The sequence below is a fragment of the Orbicella faveolata genome, unplaced genomic scaffold (assembly GCF_042242905.1).
Source record: "Orbicella faveolata isolate gen_17 unplaced genomic scaffold, um_ofav_v1 contig_2, whole genome shotgun sequence".
In the NCBI taxonomy this organism is placed as follows: Eukaryota; Metazoa; Cnidaria; class Anthozoa; order Scleractinia; family Merulinidae; genus Orbicella; species Orbicella faveolata.
The window spans coordinates 18,248,030-18,258,724 of record NW_028301547.1 but is presented as its reverse complement, the minus strand read 5'-3'; the positions used below and the strand labels follow the sequence as shown (position 1 = coordinate 18,258,724).

General features: G+C 39.1%; 2 protein-coding genes and 1 long non-coding RNA gene across 3 annotated transcripts; 1 reads left to right on the top strand and 2 right to left on the bottom strand.

Annotated features, from left to right (window-relative positions):
• The first annotated feature begins 35 nt into the window (after positions 1–35).
• Positions 36–1,577, top strand: LOC110065140 (m-AAA protease-interacting protein 1, mitochondrial-like). Its single transcript, XM_020772243.2, has one exon. The coding sequence runs from the start codon at positions 54–56 to the stop codon at positions 819–821; it is 768 nt and encodes a 255-aa protein (XP_020627902.1). The 5' UTR covers positions 36–53; the 3' UTR covers positions 822–1,577.
• Positions 843–9,471, bottom strand: LOC110065139 (substance-K receptor-like). Its single transcript, XM_020772240.2, has 3 exons — positions 8,808–9,471; positions 7,099–7,285; positions 843–4,113 (listed from the first exon to the last, which is right to left on the bottom strand). The coding sequence occupies exon 3, from the start codon at positions 4,108–4,110 to the stop codon at positions 3,154–3,156; it is 957 nt and encodes a 318-aa protein (XP_020627899.1). The 5' UTR covers positions 4,111–4,113; positions 7,099–7,285; positions 8,808–9,471; the 3' UTR covers positions 843–3,153.
• Positions 5,414–6,032, bottom strand: LOC149112257 (uncharacterized). The gene is made up of 2 exons (XR_016207280.1): positions 5,684–6,032; positions 5,414–5,543 (listed from the first exon to the last, which is right to left on the bottom strand). It is a non-coding gene; the product is annotated as an uncharacterized LOC149112257 (long non-coding RNA).
• Positions 9,472–10,695: the final 1,224 nt, after the last annotated feature.

Here is a 10,695-nt window from a genome sequence, read left to right as displayed (position 1 = left end):
GAGCAACCTCTCCTTCAGTAGCTGAAAACCTAGCCTTCACCCGGTATTCCAAGATGGCGGTTCAACTGTGCTTTCAGCGATTTCGTTCCACACTCCTGAAACTGCATGTGGACAAGGTTTACTTACATTCAAAAGCGTTCTCTTTGGAAAACAAAGGTTATGCTTTAGTTAGAAGACCACTATCTCTTTGTTCTGGGTGGATGACGAGAACCTTCTGCTCCGAAAGAGGTAGAGATTCGCCGGATGACGACGAAGTGTACAGGAAAATGAGGTCTTCGGTTGTGTCCATAACTCAAGGACCTTTTGGATGGATCGCAAAGAATGCGAATCTCTGGGCTTTTAAGACCTTTTACGATCGTGAATTTGAAGAGAAGGAATTTCTACGGGGGGCCAAGCAAGCACTGTGTGTTGTCTCAGACCTACTCAACAAGAGGAGTTTCGGCGAATTGGAGGGAATACTGTCCGATGAGTTGACCAGCTCTATAAGAAATGGCAAAGACACTGAAAACCTGGGACCAGTTGTGACAATGAAGCAGATAATATCAGCAAACATACAGAAAGTACAACTTGGGTTTGTTGACAACGAAATAAGCTATGAGAAAGCAGTCGTAGATATCAAGGTTGCTTACATGTTTGCGTCAAACAAGGACAATGGAGATGACGTTTTTAAAAGACAGTTCGGAAACATTAAGATAATCACAGCCCCTATCCCTAGGATGGTGTATTACACATTCAGAAGATTTGTTTTACCTGATTCAGCAAGTAATTGGAAAGTGAGGTACATTTCCTATGTGCAACCCATGAAATTCAATGACTTGTAGCCAAATATGATACTTCATCTGGAAAGATTTGAAGACAAGAGCTTTTATTTCACTGCAAGCCTAAGGTAGTAAGATGTCACAGTCATTATCTGGGTGTCATGCCCAATAGTAGGTACATGTATCTAATTGTCTTAAACTTGTTGTTCATGTTTTACAGGTTTTGTGTCTTTTTCTGTTATTTACTTGATAATTTTTAATTCAGGAGTACAGGTGTGAGTATAGGTGTTGGAAATAAATGATAACTTCTGATAAAGTGAGTTCTTAATTTTGAAGCTTGGTGCTTACAGGATGGCAGACTGTATTTTGCTAACTTATCAGTAGAACGCAGACTAGTAAAACGCAGATTATCACCTGCATCCTGAAAACTACTTCTTCTCTTACATGTATTGTTCCTGGTCAATTTAGGGCGGCAAAGTGATTACTGCTATGCTACTAGATTATATCTTCCTTTTGGCCTCTCTGAGATCTATTCTTATGTTTGTTTTCTAATGCAAATGATTGAAATCACTAGAATACCGAATCTGTTGTTTATTTTTCTTCTGTCATCTTAATGCCGACGCTACAATGAGACTTCAGATGGTACTCTGGCCTGATCTTCTTCCGGTGTTTTAAGCTAGCAAAGAAAGATGTTAAGCACAAAATGTTTCCGTTAGTTGTTTCTCTTCTTGTTATTTTGTTGATGATTATAAAAAGAAAATAAAGGATAAGCAGCCTTTGAAGATATGAAAATGACTCAATAAAACCATTACAGACAAATTTTGTCAAACGTCTTATCAGTGTAACTTGTAAAGAGACAAAATATCCGATAACAATCGATGAATCAATCGTACGATTGCATAAGTTTGTGAGGTCTGCAATTGTAGTTTGATGTGAAGCTAAAAACCAAGAGTCTGGTAATTCTCAGCAAACAGTTGAAGTCAGAGTTGAAAGCGTCCCCACGTACTCGTCAAGGTGCCGAACAAAAATTCTAACTAAAACTGTCATGTGACGCTGAATTTAGCTGCCTTTCCGAGCACTCCATAAGCCTAGCAAGGGAGACGGAAAAATCCGGAAGATTGGACAGCCAATTCAACGCAACACCGTTTTGGATCTCTTTACCCACTCTCTCCGAGGTATTATACGAAGCCATAGACTAGAAGACAACTGGTCAGCGTTCTAGTTCTCGACTCACGTTTCTGTTTTCTCAACTCGTAGCTTTTTTTCTCTCGACTCGTTTTTTTGGGGGGAGGGGGGCGCACGACATCTGTTTAGTATTTCGTCGTTAGTCAACATCTTTATTTTGCAAATCTCGTACTATGTATTTTATTAACTTCGATGCATTTTGCAATTTTCGACTTCCGTATTATGTTTCTCAACATGTTGGTATCATCGATATGTTTTTGTCCCCAACGGAACTCCATAGGTAGGCGCCATTTTGTGCGTTGTAAAGGACATTGATTCGGAATAAAACGCTGCAAGTAATAACCGAGAAAACTGCAACGAGTGTTTGATTTACCAAAACAAAGTAATTCTGCAATGAAAGTAAAGCTATCGGGAACAACAGGAGCGTCAGTCCATAATATCCTACAAAACACTCTTGAGGAGTCAACTAATACTAACAGAAGGCGCCCGCCGTGATAGAGAAACAAGTCAGTTTTCAAAATTTTATCGTTTGGTTACCGTATTAAAGTATTAAAGCTTTCAAACCAGATTTGTAGAAGTAAACCAGTTGTAATCACTCGTGAAAAAGGTTCAACGTTGTTTTGTGTTGCTGATGATGTTTAACTGTGTAAATTGCCACAACAGCAAGCAAAATTTTGATTTTTACACGTAACCAGGCGTCTGTTTTATAGTTTGAAGTATGATATAGTATCCGACGATCCTGAGTTCTGTGTGGGAAAACCCCTGCTGTAGATTGACACTCCTTACATGCTCCTTCCCTTCGGCAGCATTTTGTACATATTAGGTAAACTGGTAAGAATTTAATAAACTGGTTTTATATGAATCCAATACTGATCATTCTATTCTTCAGCAAGTTTAAAATACCGTTAAAATTCTAAGTCTTGAGGTCTATTGCGAACGCGCGGTTCGGAATTTCTGGTTACGCGGTAGAGCTCACTTTACCCTGGGTGCCAGAGGTTTTTCTCTTGCGCGGTTTCCGGTGTCTGTCATGTCTCTACTGTGACCCGCGTGAAAAACCTTTTTCTCGCGGCTTCGCCGCTCGTGCTCGAAGCGAAGCGAAGTTTTTCCGTCCGCCGCGCTCGAGAAAAAACCTCTGGTAGCCAGGGTAAACTCACTTTGGGTGAAGAACAAACTTTTATTTACAATCAGTAGCTTCCATCAAGGAGCTCTTTTAGATGGCACTCGCTCTGCTTCTTCCTGTCTCTCTTAAGGTTAACTGAGTTGGTTCTCCTGGACCAGTAATTTCTTCATGGCGGCACCGAATCATGTTTTTGAAAGCTGCTTTCATCTTTCCGTTCAGACCAATGTACAGCCACGGGTTTATGGCGCTGTTAGCCTGGCTGAGCCAGAAGCAAATGTAGATAATTATATAAGGATGCCACATCGCTCCAAGCTCGAGCCCGTTCCTCACCATGCTCACGCCGTCGTCCATTTGATACACGTGCAGTGGAAGCCAGCAGACTGCGAACACTACCACAACAATGACGAGCATTCGGATGACTTTTTTCTTGGGGATTTCCTGTACTCGTTGATTTTCACTCACGTCATGATCCACGGGCGCTTTGTGGAGCCACAGTTTTCGAGCAACTAGGGTGTACAGAACTGAGATAACAGTGAGGGGCACGAGATAGCCGACAACAAAAAAGTAAGTATAGAAGGGAAAAAGTAGAGATTCCTTAACTCGACACTTGCCACGGACGAGTCTGAATGCAACTGGTGCGATTGACATCAAGGCCATGGATGAGATCCAAATAATCGGCATAATGATCTTAGGCTTCCTGAACCAAATGCTCCGCCGGAAGGGGTGCACAACAGCAAAATATCGATCAAATGCCATCACAGTAAGGCTGAAAATGGAGGCGATCATCGAGACAAAATGAGCATAGTATTCAAACCGGCAGAACAAATCAGAGACTCCAGAGATATAAAAGTGAGTAATGTTAATAGGCATCTGAAACAGTGCAACCAGCAAATCAGCCACCGCCATGTTCACAAACAGGAAACTTGTCAGATTTCTTGTTTCAGGTTTTTTCCACACGATGTAGATCAACAGTGTATTGCCGACCAAAGCTACGATCATTGTTATGACATAAAGTACGGTCAAAGACAGGTTGGTGCTGTCTACCATGTTCTGTGAATCAAACAAAACAGCAATAAAGTTTAGAGGACCTGTTGCAAGTCTTTTTGACAAACAAAATTACTTTCAAAGTGAAAGAACTTCTTAAAAATAAAACCGGGGGAGGAGGAGGAGGGGGGGTGGTTAGTCGCTTCCTTACCACAATCCCCTCGTTTCATTTCGCGCTAATAGGGAATCTTGTTGACATTGATTGTCTAATTAGCATAACCGCTCCAGTTTATGCTCAAGCTACAAAGATATCAACTCTGAACATTGGAAGTACATGCCATGATTAGCATTAGAACCGATGTATTAAATACTTTTTTGAGGTGGATTTAAATACTCAACATATTACAGAGTGCCTTGGGTCATTGGCGTATTTACCACCCAGATTTTTTGCAGGTTTTAAATACAATAGATTTGTTTTAAAAACAAATATCTCCTTCAATGTTACACCCAAATAGTTAAACATTTCACCACATAATATGTCTCACAAGCTCTTTAAATGCTTGAGTCAGTCAAGTTCATCTAAGCATAATTTATTGTCTTTGGAAAGTCACATGCTAAGCCGAAAAGAGATAAAGTGCCTTTCAACGCGCTTTGACGCAAATATTCCAAATTATTTCGAAAAACGAAACGAAAACGCAGCGGCTAAAAGTGTCGTTCTTAGTCCAAACTCTGCCGCGACTAATCGATATGCTAAATTAAAGTGGAACTGTCGTTAACTCGTGGATGTGGTACTAACCATTGATTTCTCTTTTCCAGTCAAACTCTGAAATCTTACCCCCGGCTTTAGTTGTTTTGAAAATCATCTTGTGTAGCCGGCCGTTTTAAATAGAAATGAAACACGAATTCATTCTTAATGTAAAGGAAAGGAACTGAATACCAGAAAAGAACTGACTGCATATATAATTGTAATTTAATTCTCTTCAGTTACTAACTGCAATTAATTTATTGAAAATTAGCTCAGATAACTGGCTGAACATCAATGTCATATAATTCCTTCACAATCATTATCAAAGTCTTTGATGAAATGTTGGAAGTTCTCAGCTGAAACAAATGCAGAACCGTTTCATCAACACACAGCCGGGGAATTATAATTATGTTCTACTTAACAATTAGATTATGAGCTCGAGATTTCTATGAGGTGATAAGTCAAAACACCGTTAATGGCCGTTTTCTAGTCTTCTCAGGAATTTCATTATCTATTTGCATCTAAATGTTGTGACTTTCCAGGAGCGAAGCCACGTGTAGATTATGCCTTAAACAAGAGCTTGAACCACTCGAACGCACATTGCAATTCAAAGAAACCAGGTCACAGTAAAATCAATAGTTAGCGTTTATTAGAAGGAGCGATGAATCAACAATATAGAAATCAGGATAACAAAATAGAGATGAACTTGTGATGTGAAGTCGTAGTAACGGTTGTGATTGTGTGGTTCGAACTAAAAGCAAAACGATACAAAAGGCTTATGTAAGCTAATACTAGTTAACATACAAAACATAAATCAAGGATACCGATGGAACGTAAATCTTTAACTATAACGACACGAATACAACTAAAATATATGTAGCAAAGACTTACTTTGATCTTGCTCCTGCGAGGGTAGCAATGGTAGGAACGATAGCTTAACACGATAGCGATGATAGCGATGGCGTAAAATAACAACGAAAACGTAGCTGGCGTAACTAAACTGATAAAAATGTGGTGTCTCTAATTACATGATTCCAAAGGTTATATGGCGAAACTTGCATTGATCACAGCAATGAATAGCAAAACTTAAAAAATGTACATAATCGTTAATAAGTAATAGTTATTTAAACAAAACAAAGAAGAAAACGAGTTACGAAAGTAACAAATGTTCCTCTAAAACTTTGGGAAAACGAAAACAAAGTCGCCATTTTGTAGACGAACGACAGCCATTGCACTCTAATAAACAATTAGATTATGAGCTTGAGATTTCTTTCGCGTCAGTGATAGTTGACGATCGCGCATAGAAATCGAGAGTGAATAATCTAATTGTATTAGTATAAATCTACTAGTCGTTCAAAACTTTATCTAAATCCTCTTCACAGACACTTTGAAAACGAAAAGAAGCGGCCGTCATTTTGTTGACTAGGGCACACTGCTACGCTACTCGCTATCTTTCACAGAATAGATATTGAGTAGCGTAGCCAATTAGAGAACGGCATTCGTGATAGAACGCTAGCAGATTTATACTAATGACTGATAGTGTACGATTAGCTCAGCCAATCAGATCCCAGCATTTGCATTAGTATACCAGTAGAATTCTACTAATACGCCATAGACGAGATCTATTCGCGTCCGCTTAATCTTAGATTTATGTTGTGCAAACTCGCTTCATGACCTTAAGCATATAATTTGTTTCCTTTTTCTCGTCTTTAATCGGTGTACCTTCGATGTTAAAATCCACATGCAACCGCTTAATATGTCAGTTGTAAACAGTTATTTTTGTATTTCGGCAAAAAGCCTCTCCTTGACTAACATTGTTCACCTAAATTAAGCCAACAACTGCTCTTTTTTGTTGTTATTACTATTGTTATACCAGAGAAGAGTTAAAATATGCAAATTATCTTTTGCGGATAAATGGTATAATATCCTTTCACTTCTTCACGATCAGTATCAGAGCCTTTGAAGAAAGTTAAAAAGAGGTCCGCACTGCGTTCTTGTGTGTGTGTAGCGTCCCTTTTGCTTTTTTGAATTTTACGGGTTGAGGAAATTAAACAGGACTGCTTATTGGAAACGGGCTTCTTTATGAATAGTCATGAACTGTCGGATCATAGGTAGGTGACTATGAAAAGTGTGTCAATACGCTGATGTTTGTTAATTTGAGTTACCTAATTTAACCTTGCAGGTGCAGAAGAAAGGAGAGAAAACGGAAAAAAAATTTCAGCCGCCGAGCGGCAACTTAAAATGCGCAGTTAAGCTTGCCAAATAGACCCGATGCACAGACAGAATTTGAAATTGAAGAGTCTTACCGGGCGGTGTGCTTGGAAATAAGACGCCAACAGTACTTGTAAGCACCGTACTGTATTTCAGCATGAAATCGAAAAAGAGCAACAAGACCTCTGCTTCGCGCCCCTGTGTAATGTCCTCTACTCCTCTACTTACAAATCTTTTTGGGGACGACTTTGAAAAATCTAGCGTTCTGTACGCAAGTTTTAACTGTACAGATTAAAAAACAAAAACAAAATCAGTAACAACAAAAACACTTAAGAGGTCATTTTGTATTTTTTTTTTTAACTCCCCGATGGATCACAAAGGAAAGAATTGAAAACTTTACATTAATTTTTTTTTTCTCTCTCTTTTTTACGAGGAGGTGTGAGTAGGGTTGTCAACGACAGCTCGGTGTGAATAAACTTAGCAAAATTTATTGACACAGTTGAACCTCGCTATTTCGAACCCTCAGAGGAAACGGAAAATAGTTCGAAATAACCGATAGTAAATGACTGAAGAACAAATCCAAAGGAAATGGGGATTTCGAGTCAAAATTACCGAAACAACGGGGCCGGGGTTCAAGCAGGCTGGTGGCGCAATGAGGGCTGCCGGAAACAAAACGACTTTTCCAAGACCCTCTTGGCAAGTCGAATTTAACCCGGGCGAACGCATTAAGCGTTTCTATGACCAGGTTAGAGTAAAGGAATCGAGGTTTTACCGAGAAGAAAACTGTTATTCCAAATTTATAGCGATGGTTGTAGACAGGAAACATAAGACACAGTTATCCAGTAGAAACTGAAAAAAAAAACATAACGTATTTGGTTTGCCACCAGCACATGAAAAATAAGTAATTCATAATTTAATTAAAACTCAAGTTGCAAATGTCTTCATGTAGGATCTGTCGTCGATCTTAATGAACAGTCCGCAAATTAGTTTTGTGAACATCTTAGCACTTAGATAGAAATGCGACGATATCAGTTAACAACGTTTTTTAAACTCAACCCCATCGTTTAATTATTACAGGAAGTCTTTAAAACTCCGTTGCAAGGAATTGCAACTTTCACCTAAATAGCCGAATTATTTCCTTTCTCGATTAAAATATCTCTACTCTTTGTTGGCGACAAAATTAAATTTAACGCATTTTTGACTCCAAGAAGTGAGTTTGTCGACAAATGAAAATGAATAACAAATGATAAGTAAAGTGGAAATAGTATTTGAAATGTTGGCCAGGATTGTCGGTCGATGTTTTTGATAATGTTTCATGTTTGGTTGTGAATCAGGATTCCTACAGAAAGACCTGTCTTCTTAAGGTGGCTCCATAATGTACGTTCGTTTTTACACCCAGTCCTCTCAAACTTATTGCATGTAATATGCAAAGATGGAAGTGTTTTATTTAATCATCTCTGTTACAATTTTGGCTTTTAGTCTTGAATTAAAAATACCCAAACAAGCGAGTTTTTTACCGTGTTCATGGCTTTATTGCGTTTTTCTTGAATTTCCTTCGGTGAAATATTCTAGATAATTCCCCGTACATCGAATCCGGCGGGAAATGAATTTTAAACACGAAAAAAGTAGGGTTTGTACAGGAAGTTTTTTTTTTTTTCGATTTTTGCAAATTTATGTCTTTTACCGCTGCCATCGATAGCTGAAGTTCACTCATGATATTCATACGTAAATTCGGAAAATTACAAAAACACGGAGATAGTTTTTTAACGCGGTTCTGAGCAAAGAAATAAAGAGCTGTACCTACCTTTGTTATTTGAACGATTAGAGAAACGTAATGTGTTCACTGTTCCGTGCCAAGGCTGCCTTTTGAAACGAAATATCTACCTTGCGTGTGTTTATATCACGTATTTGTATGCTAGCATATTGACGGAAAGGAGTCAAAACTAAGCTGTCATAAAACCATTACACAGGTGGGATAATATTCAAATTTGCGCTCAGTCCTATTTTTTTATTAAAGTTTACATTGCGTAGTGAAATGCGATATAGCGGTGGTCAGTGTAAAATGGGCCGGGCTTGAACGGGCCTGCACGATTCCCGTCGATCTCCTGAGTTAGTGTTAGCACGCTTCGCGGAAGGAGCATCTCCAGTCGGCGATCTAGCGTTAGTTTGTATAGTCTTGGCGCTTTCAGCAATTTTCTTTCTGCAATCCCGGAGAATTACTTCTCAACATATCTGCTGAGACCTGTTGACAACTGAAAACCACAAGCTGGCGGTCATGTTACGGGTCCTGTAGGAGGTCTATAAGTGTGTGGAAGGACCTTTTGTTTTAAATTTGCCTACAGGCGTTCTTTCGCCCCAACTAACTGAACGCCCGGAGGAGGCTATTAAAAACGTACGGTATGACATACGGTATTACATTTGCATAATTATATCTGCCATGCGCAACACTTGCTAGGCAAGGTTGCTCGGTATGGAACCCAAAGAGCAATCTTTCCCGCAGTTAGATTTTGAAAAAGAAGTTCAGAGGGCGAAATAGTTCAAAGAAGACTTGGAAAAAGGTTGTTGGAATCCAAGGTTTATAGTCCCGGGGCGTTTCGATTCTTGGAGTAAAACTTTCCCAGACGAAAAGATTGCCGTTAATTAGTGTCTTACCACAATTGCCACTAATCTCCCAGTCTGATTGGCTAATTTGCCATTGTTGATAAGAGTCCAGACTGCTCGTGCCAATGTGTCATGTTCTTGGTCACGCCAAGTTTGTTGTGGACTCACGAGGCGCGTTTTGACCACTGTGATGACGCATATCGTTGTCGATAAGAGTACAGACAACGCTAAACCACATTCGATTTGTTAACTCTTCTTGTTTCAAGAGGAGTGCCAGCGGTAAAATAAAATAAAAATAAAAATCTGTAAGACAAATTTTTCGCAAACTAAGAAAATGTGAAATCAAAAATAGCTCAAAATCTGTCTTACAAATTTTTATTTTGACTTTGCATGAATGTTAAATCAGAGCCAATTTCTTATTCCTGGAATTTTGAGGTGGGGTCATACTGGTAGATTTTGAGAAAAACGTGATTTAACCTACTAGTGCCCAGTCTATCCTTAAGTACCCGGTCGTTCATTTTGGCCATTTGTTGACGTTTAATTGTTCAAGTTTCACATAGAATGGTAAAAGACTTCAGTAAACAGTAAATAGAGAAGGGAAAAACATCTTGGAACATTTTTTTAAGAGAGTCAGAAGTTGGGCTGTTATAATCCATCAAAACTGCAGTAAGCCACCTAAAGCTTTTAAAATAATTTTCGTTAGAATTTGCTGTGAAAAAATATTTTGGACTTTTGGACAAAATCGGCCCTTGAAGAGTCCACAGTAACCTTAACAAAAGGTTGTTCAGGTATACCAGGATCTGGTATACCCTCTGATTGGTCAATTTTGACAGGTTTTGTCACCACTCAAACGTTTCTGACGCAGAAGAGAAATGTGATATGGCGGCGGTCAGTGTAAACTGGACGACCCCCACGGTTCGTGACATTTTAACATTTGCCGTTCTCTTTTCGGTCTCTCGACCTATCTTTGCTTCACACGTGTTTGTGAAGGGAACTTGTATGTTGTGTTATTAGGGCCCCGCTGTTTGATTAGAACTATTTGCAAGTACAGTATGTTGCTTCCTTATTACGGATATCATATTTATCTCCGT

What these genes read in the sequence shown, in the direction of transcription:
- LOC110065140 (XM_020772243.2), top strand. Translation starts at nt 54, where the DNA reads ATGGCGGTTCAACTGTGCTTTCAGCGATTTCGTTCCACACTCCTGAAA.
- LOC110065139 (XM_020772240.2), bottom strand. Translation starts at nt 4,110, where the DNA reads ATGGTAGACAGCACCAACCTGTCTTTGACCGTACTTTATGTCATAACA.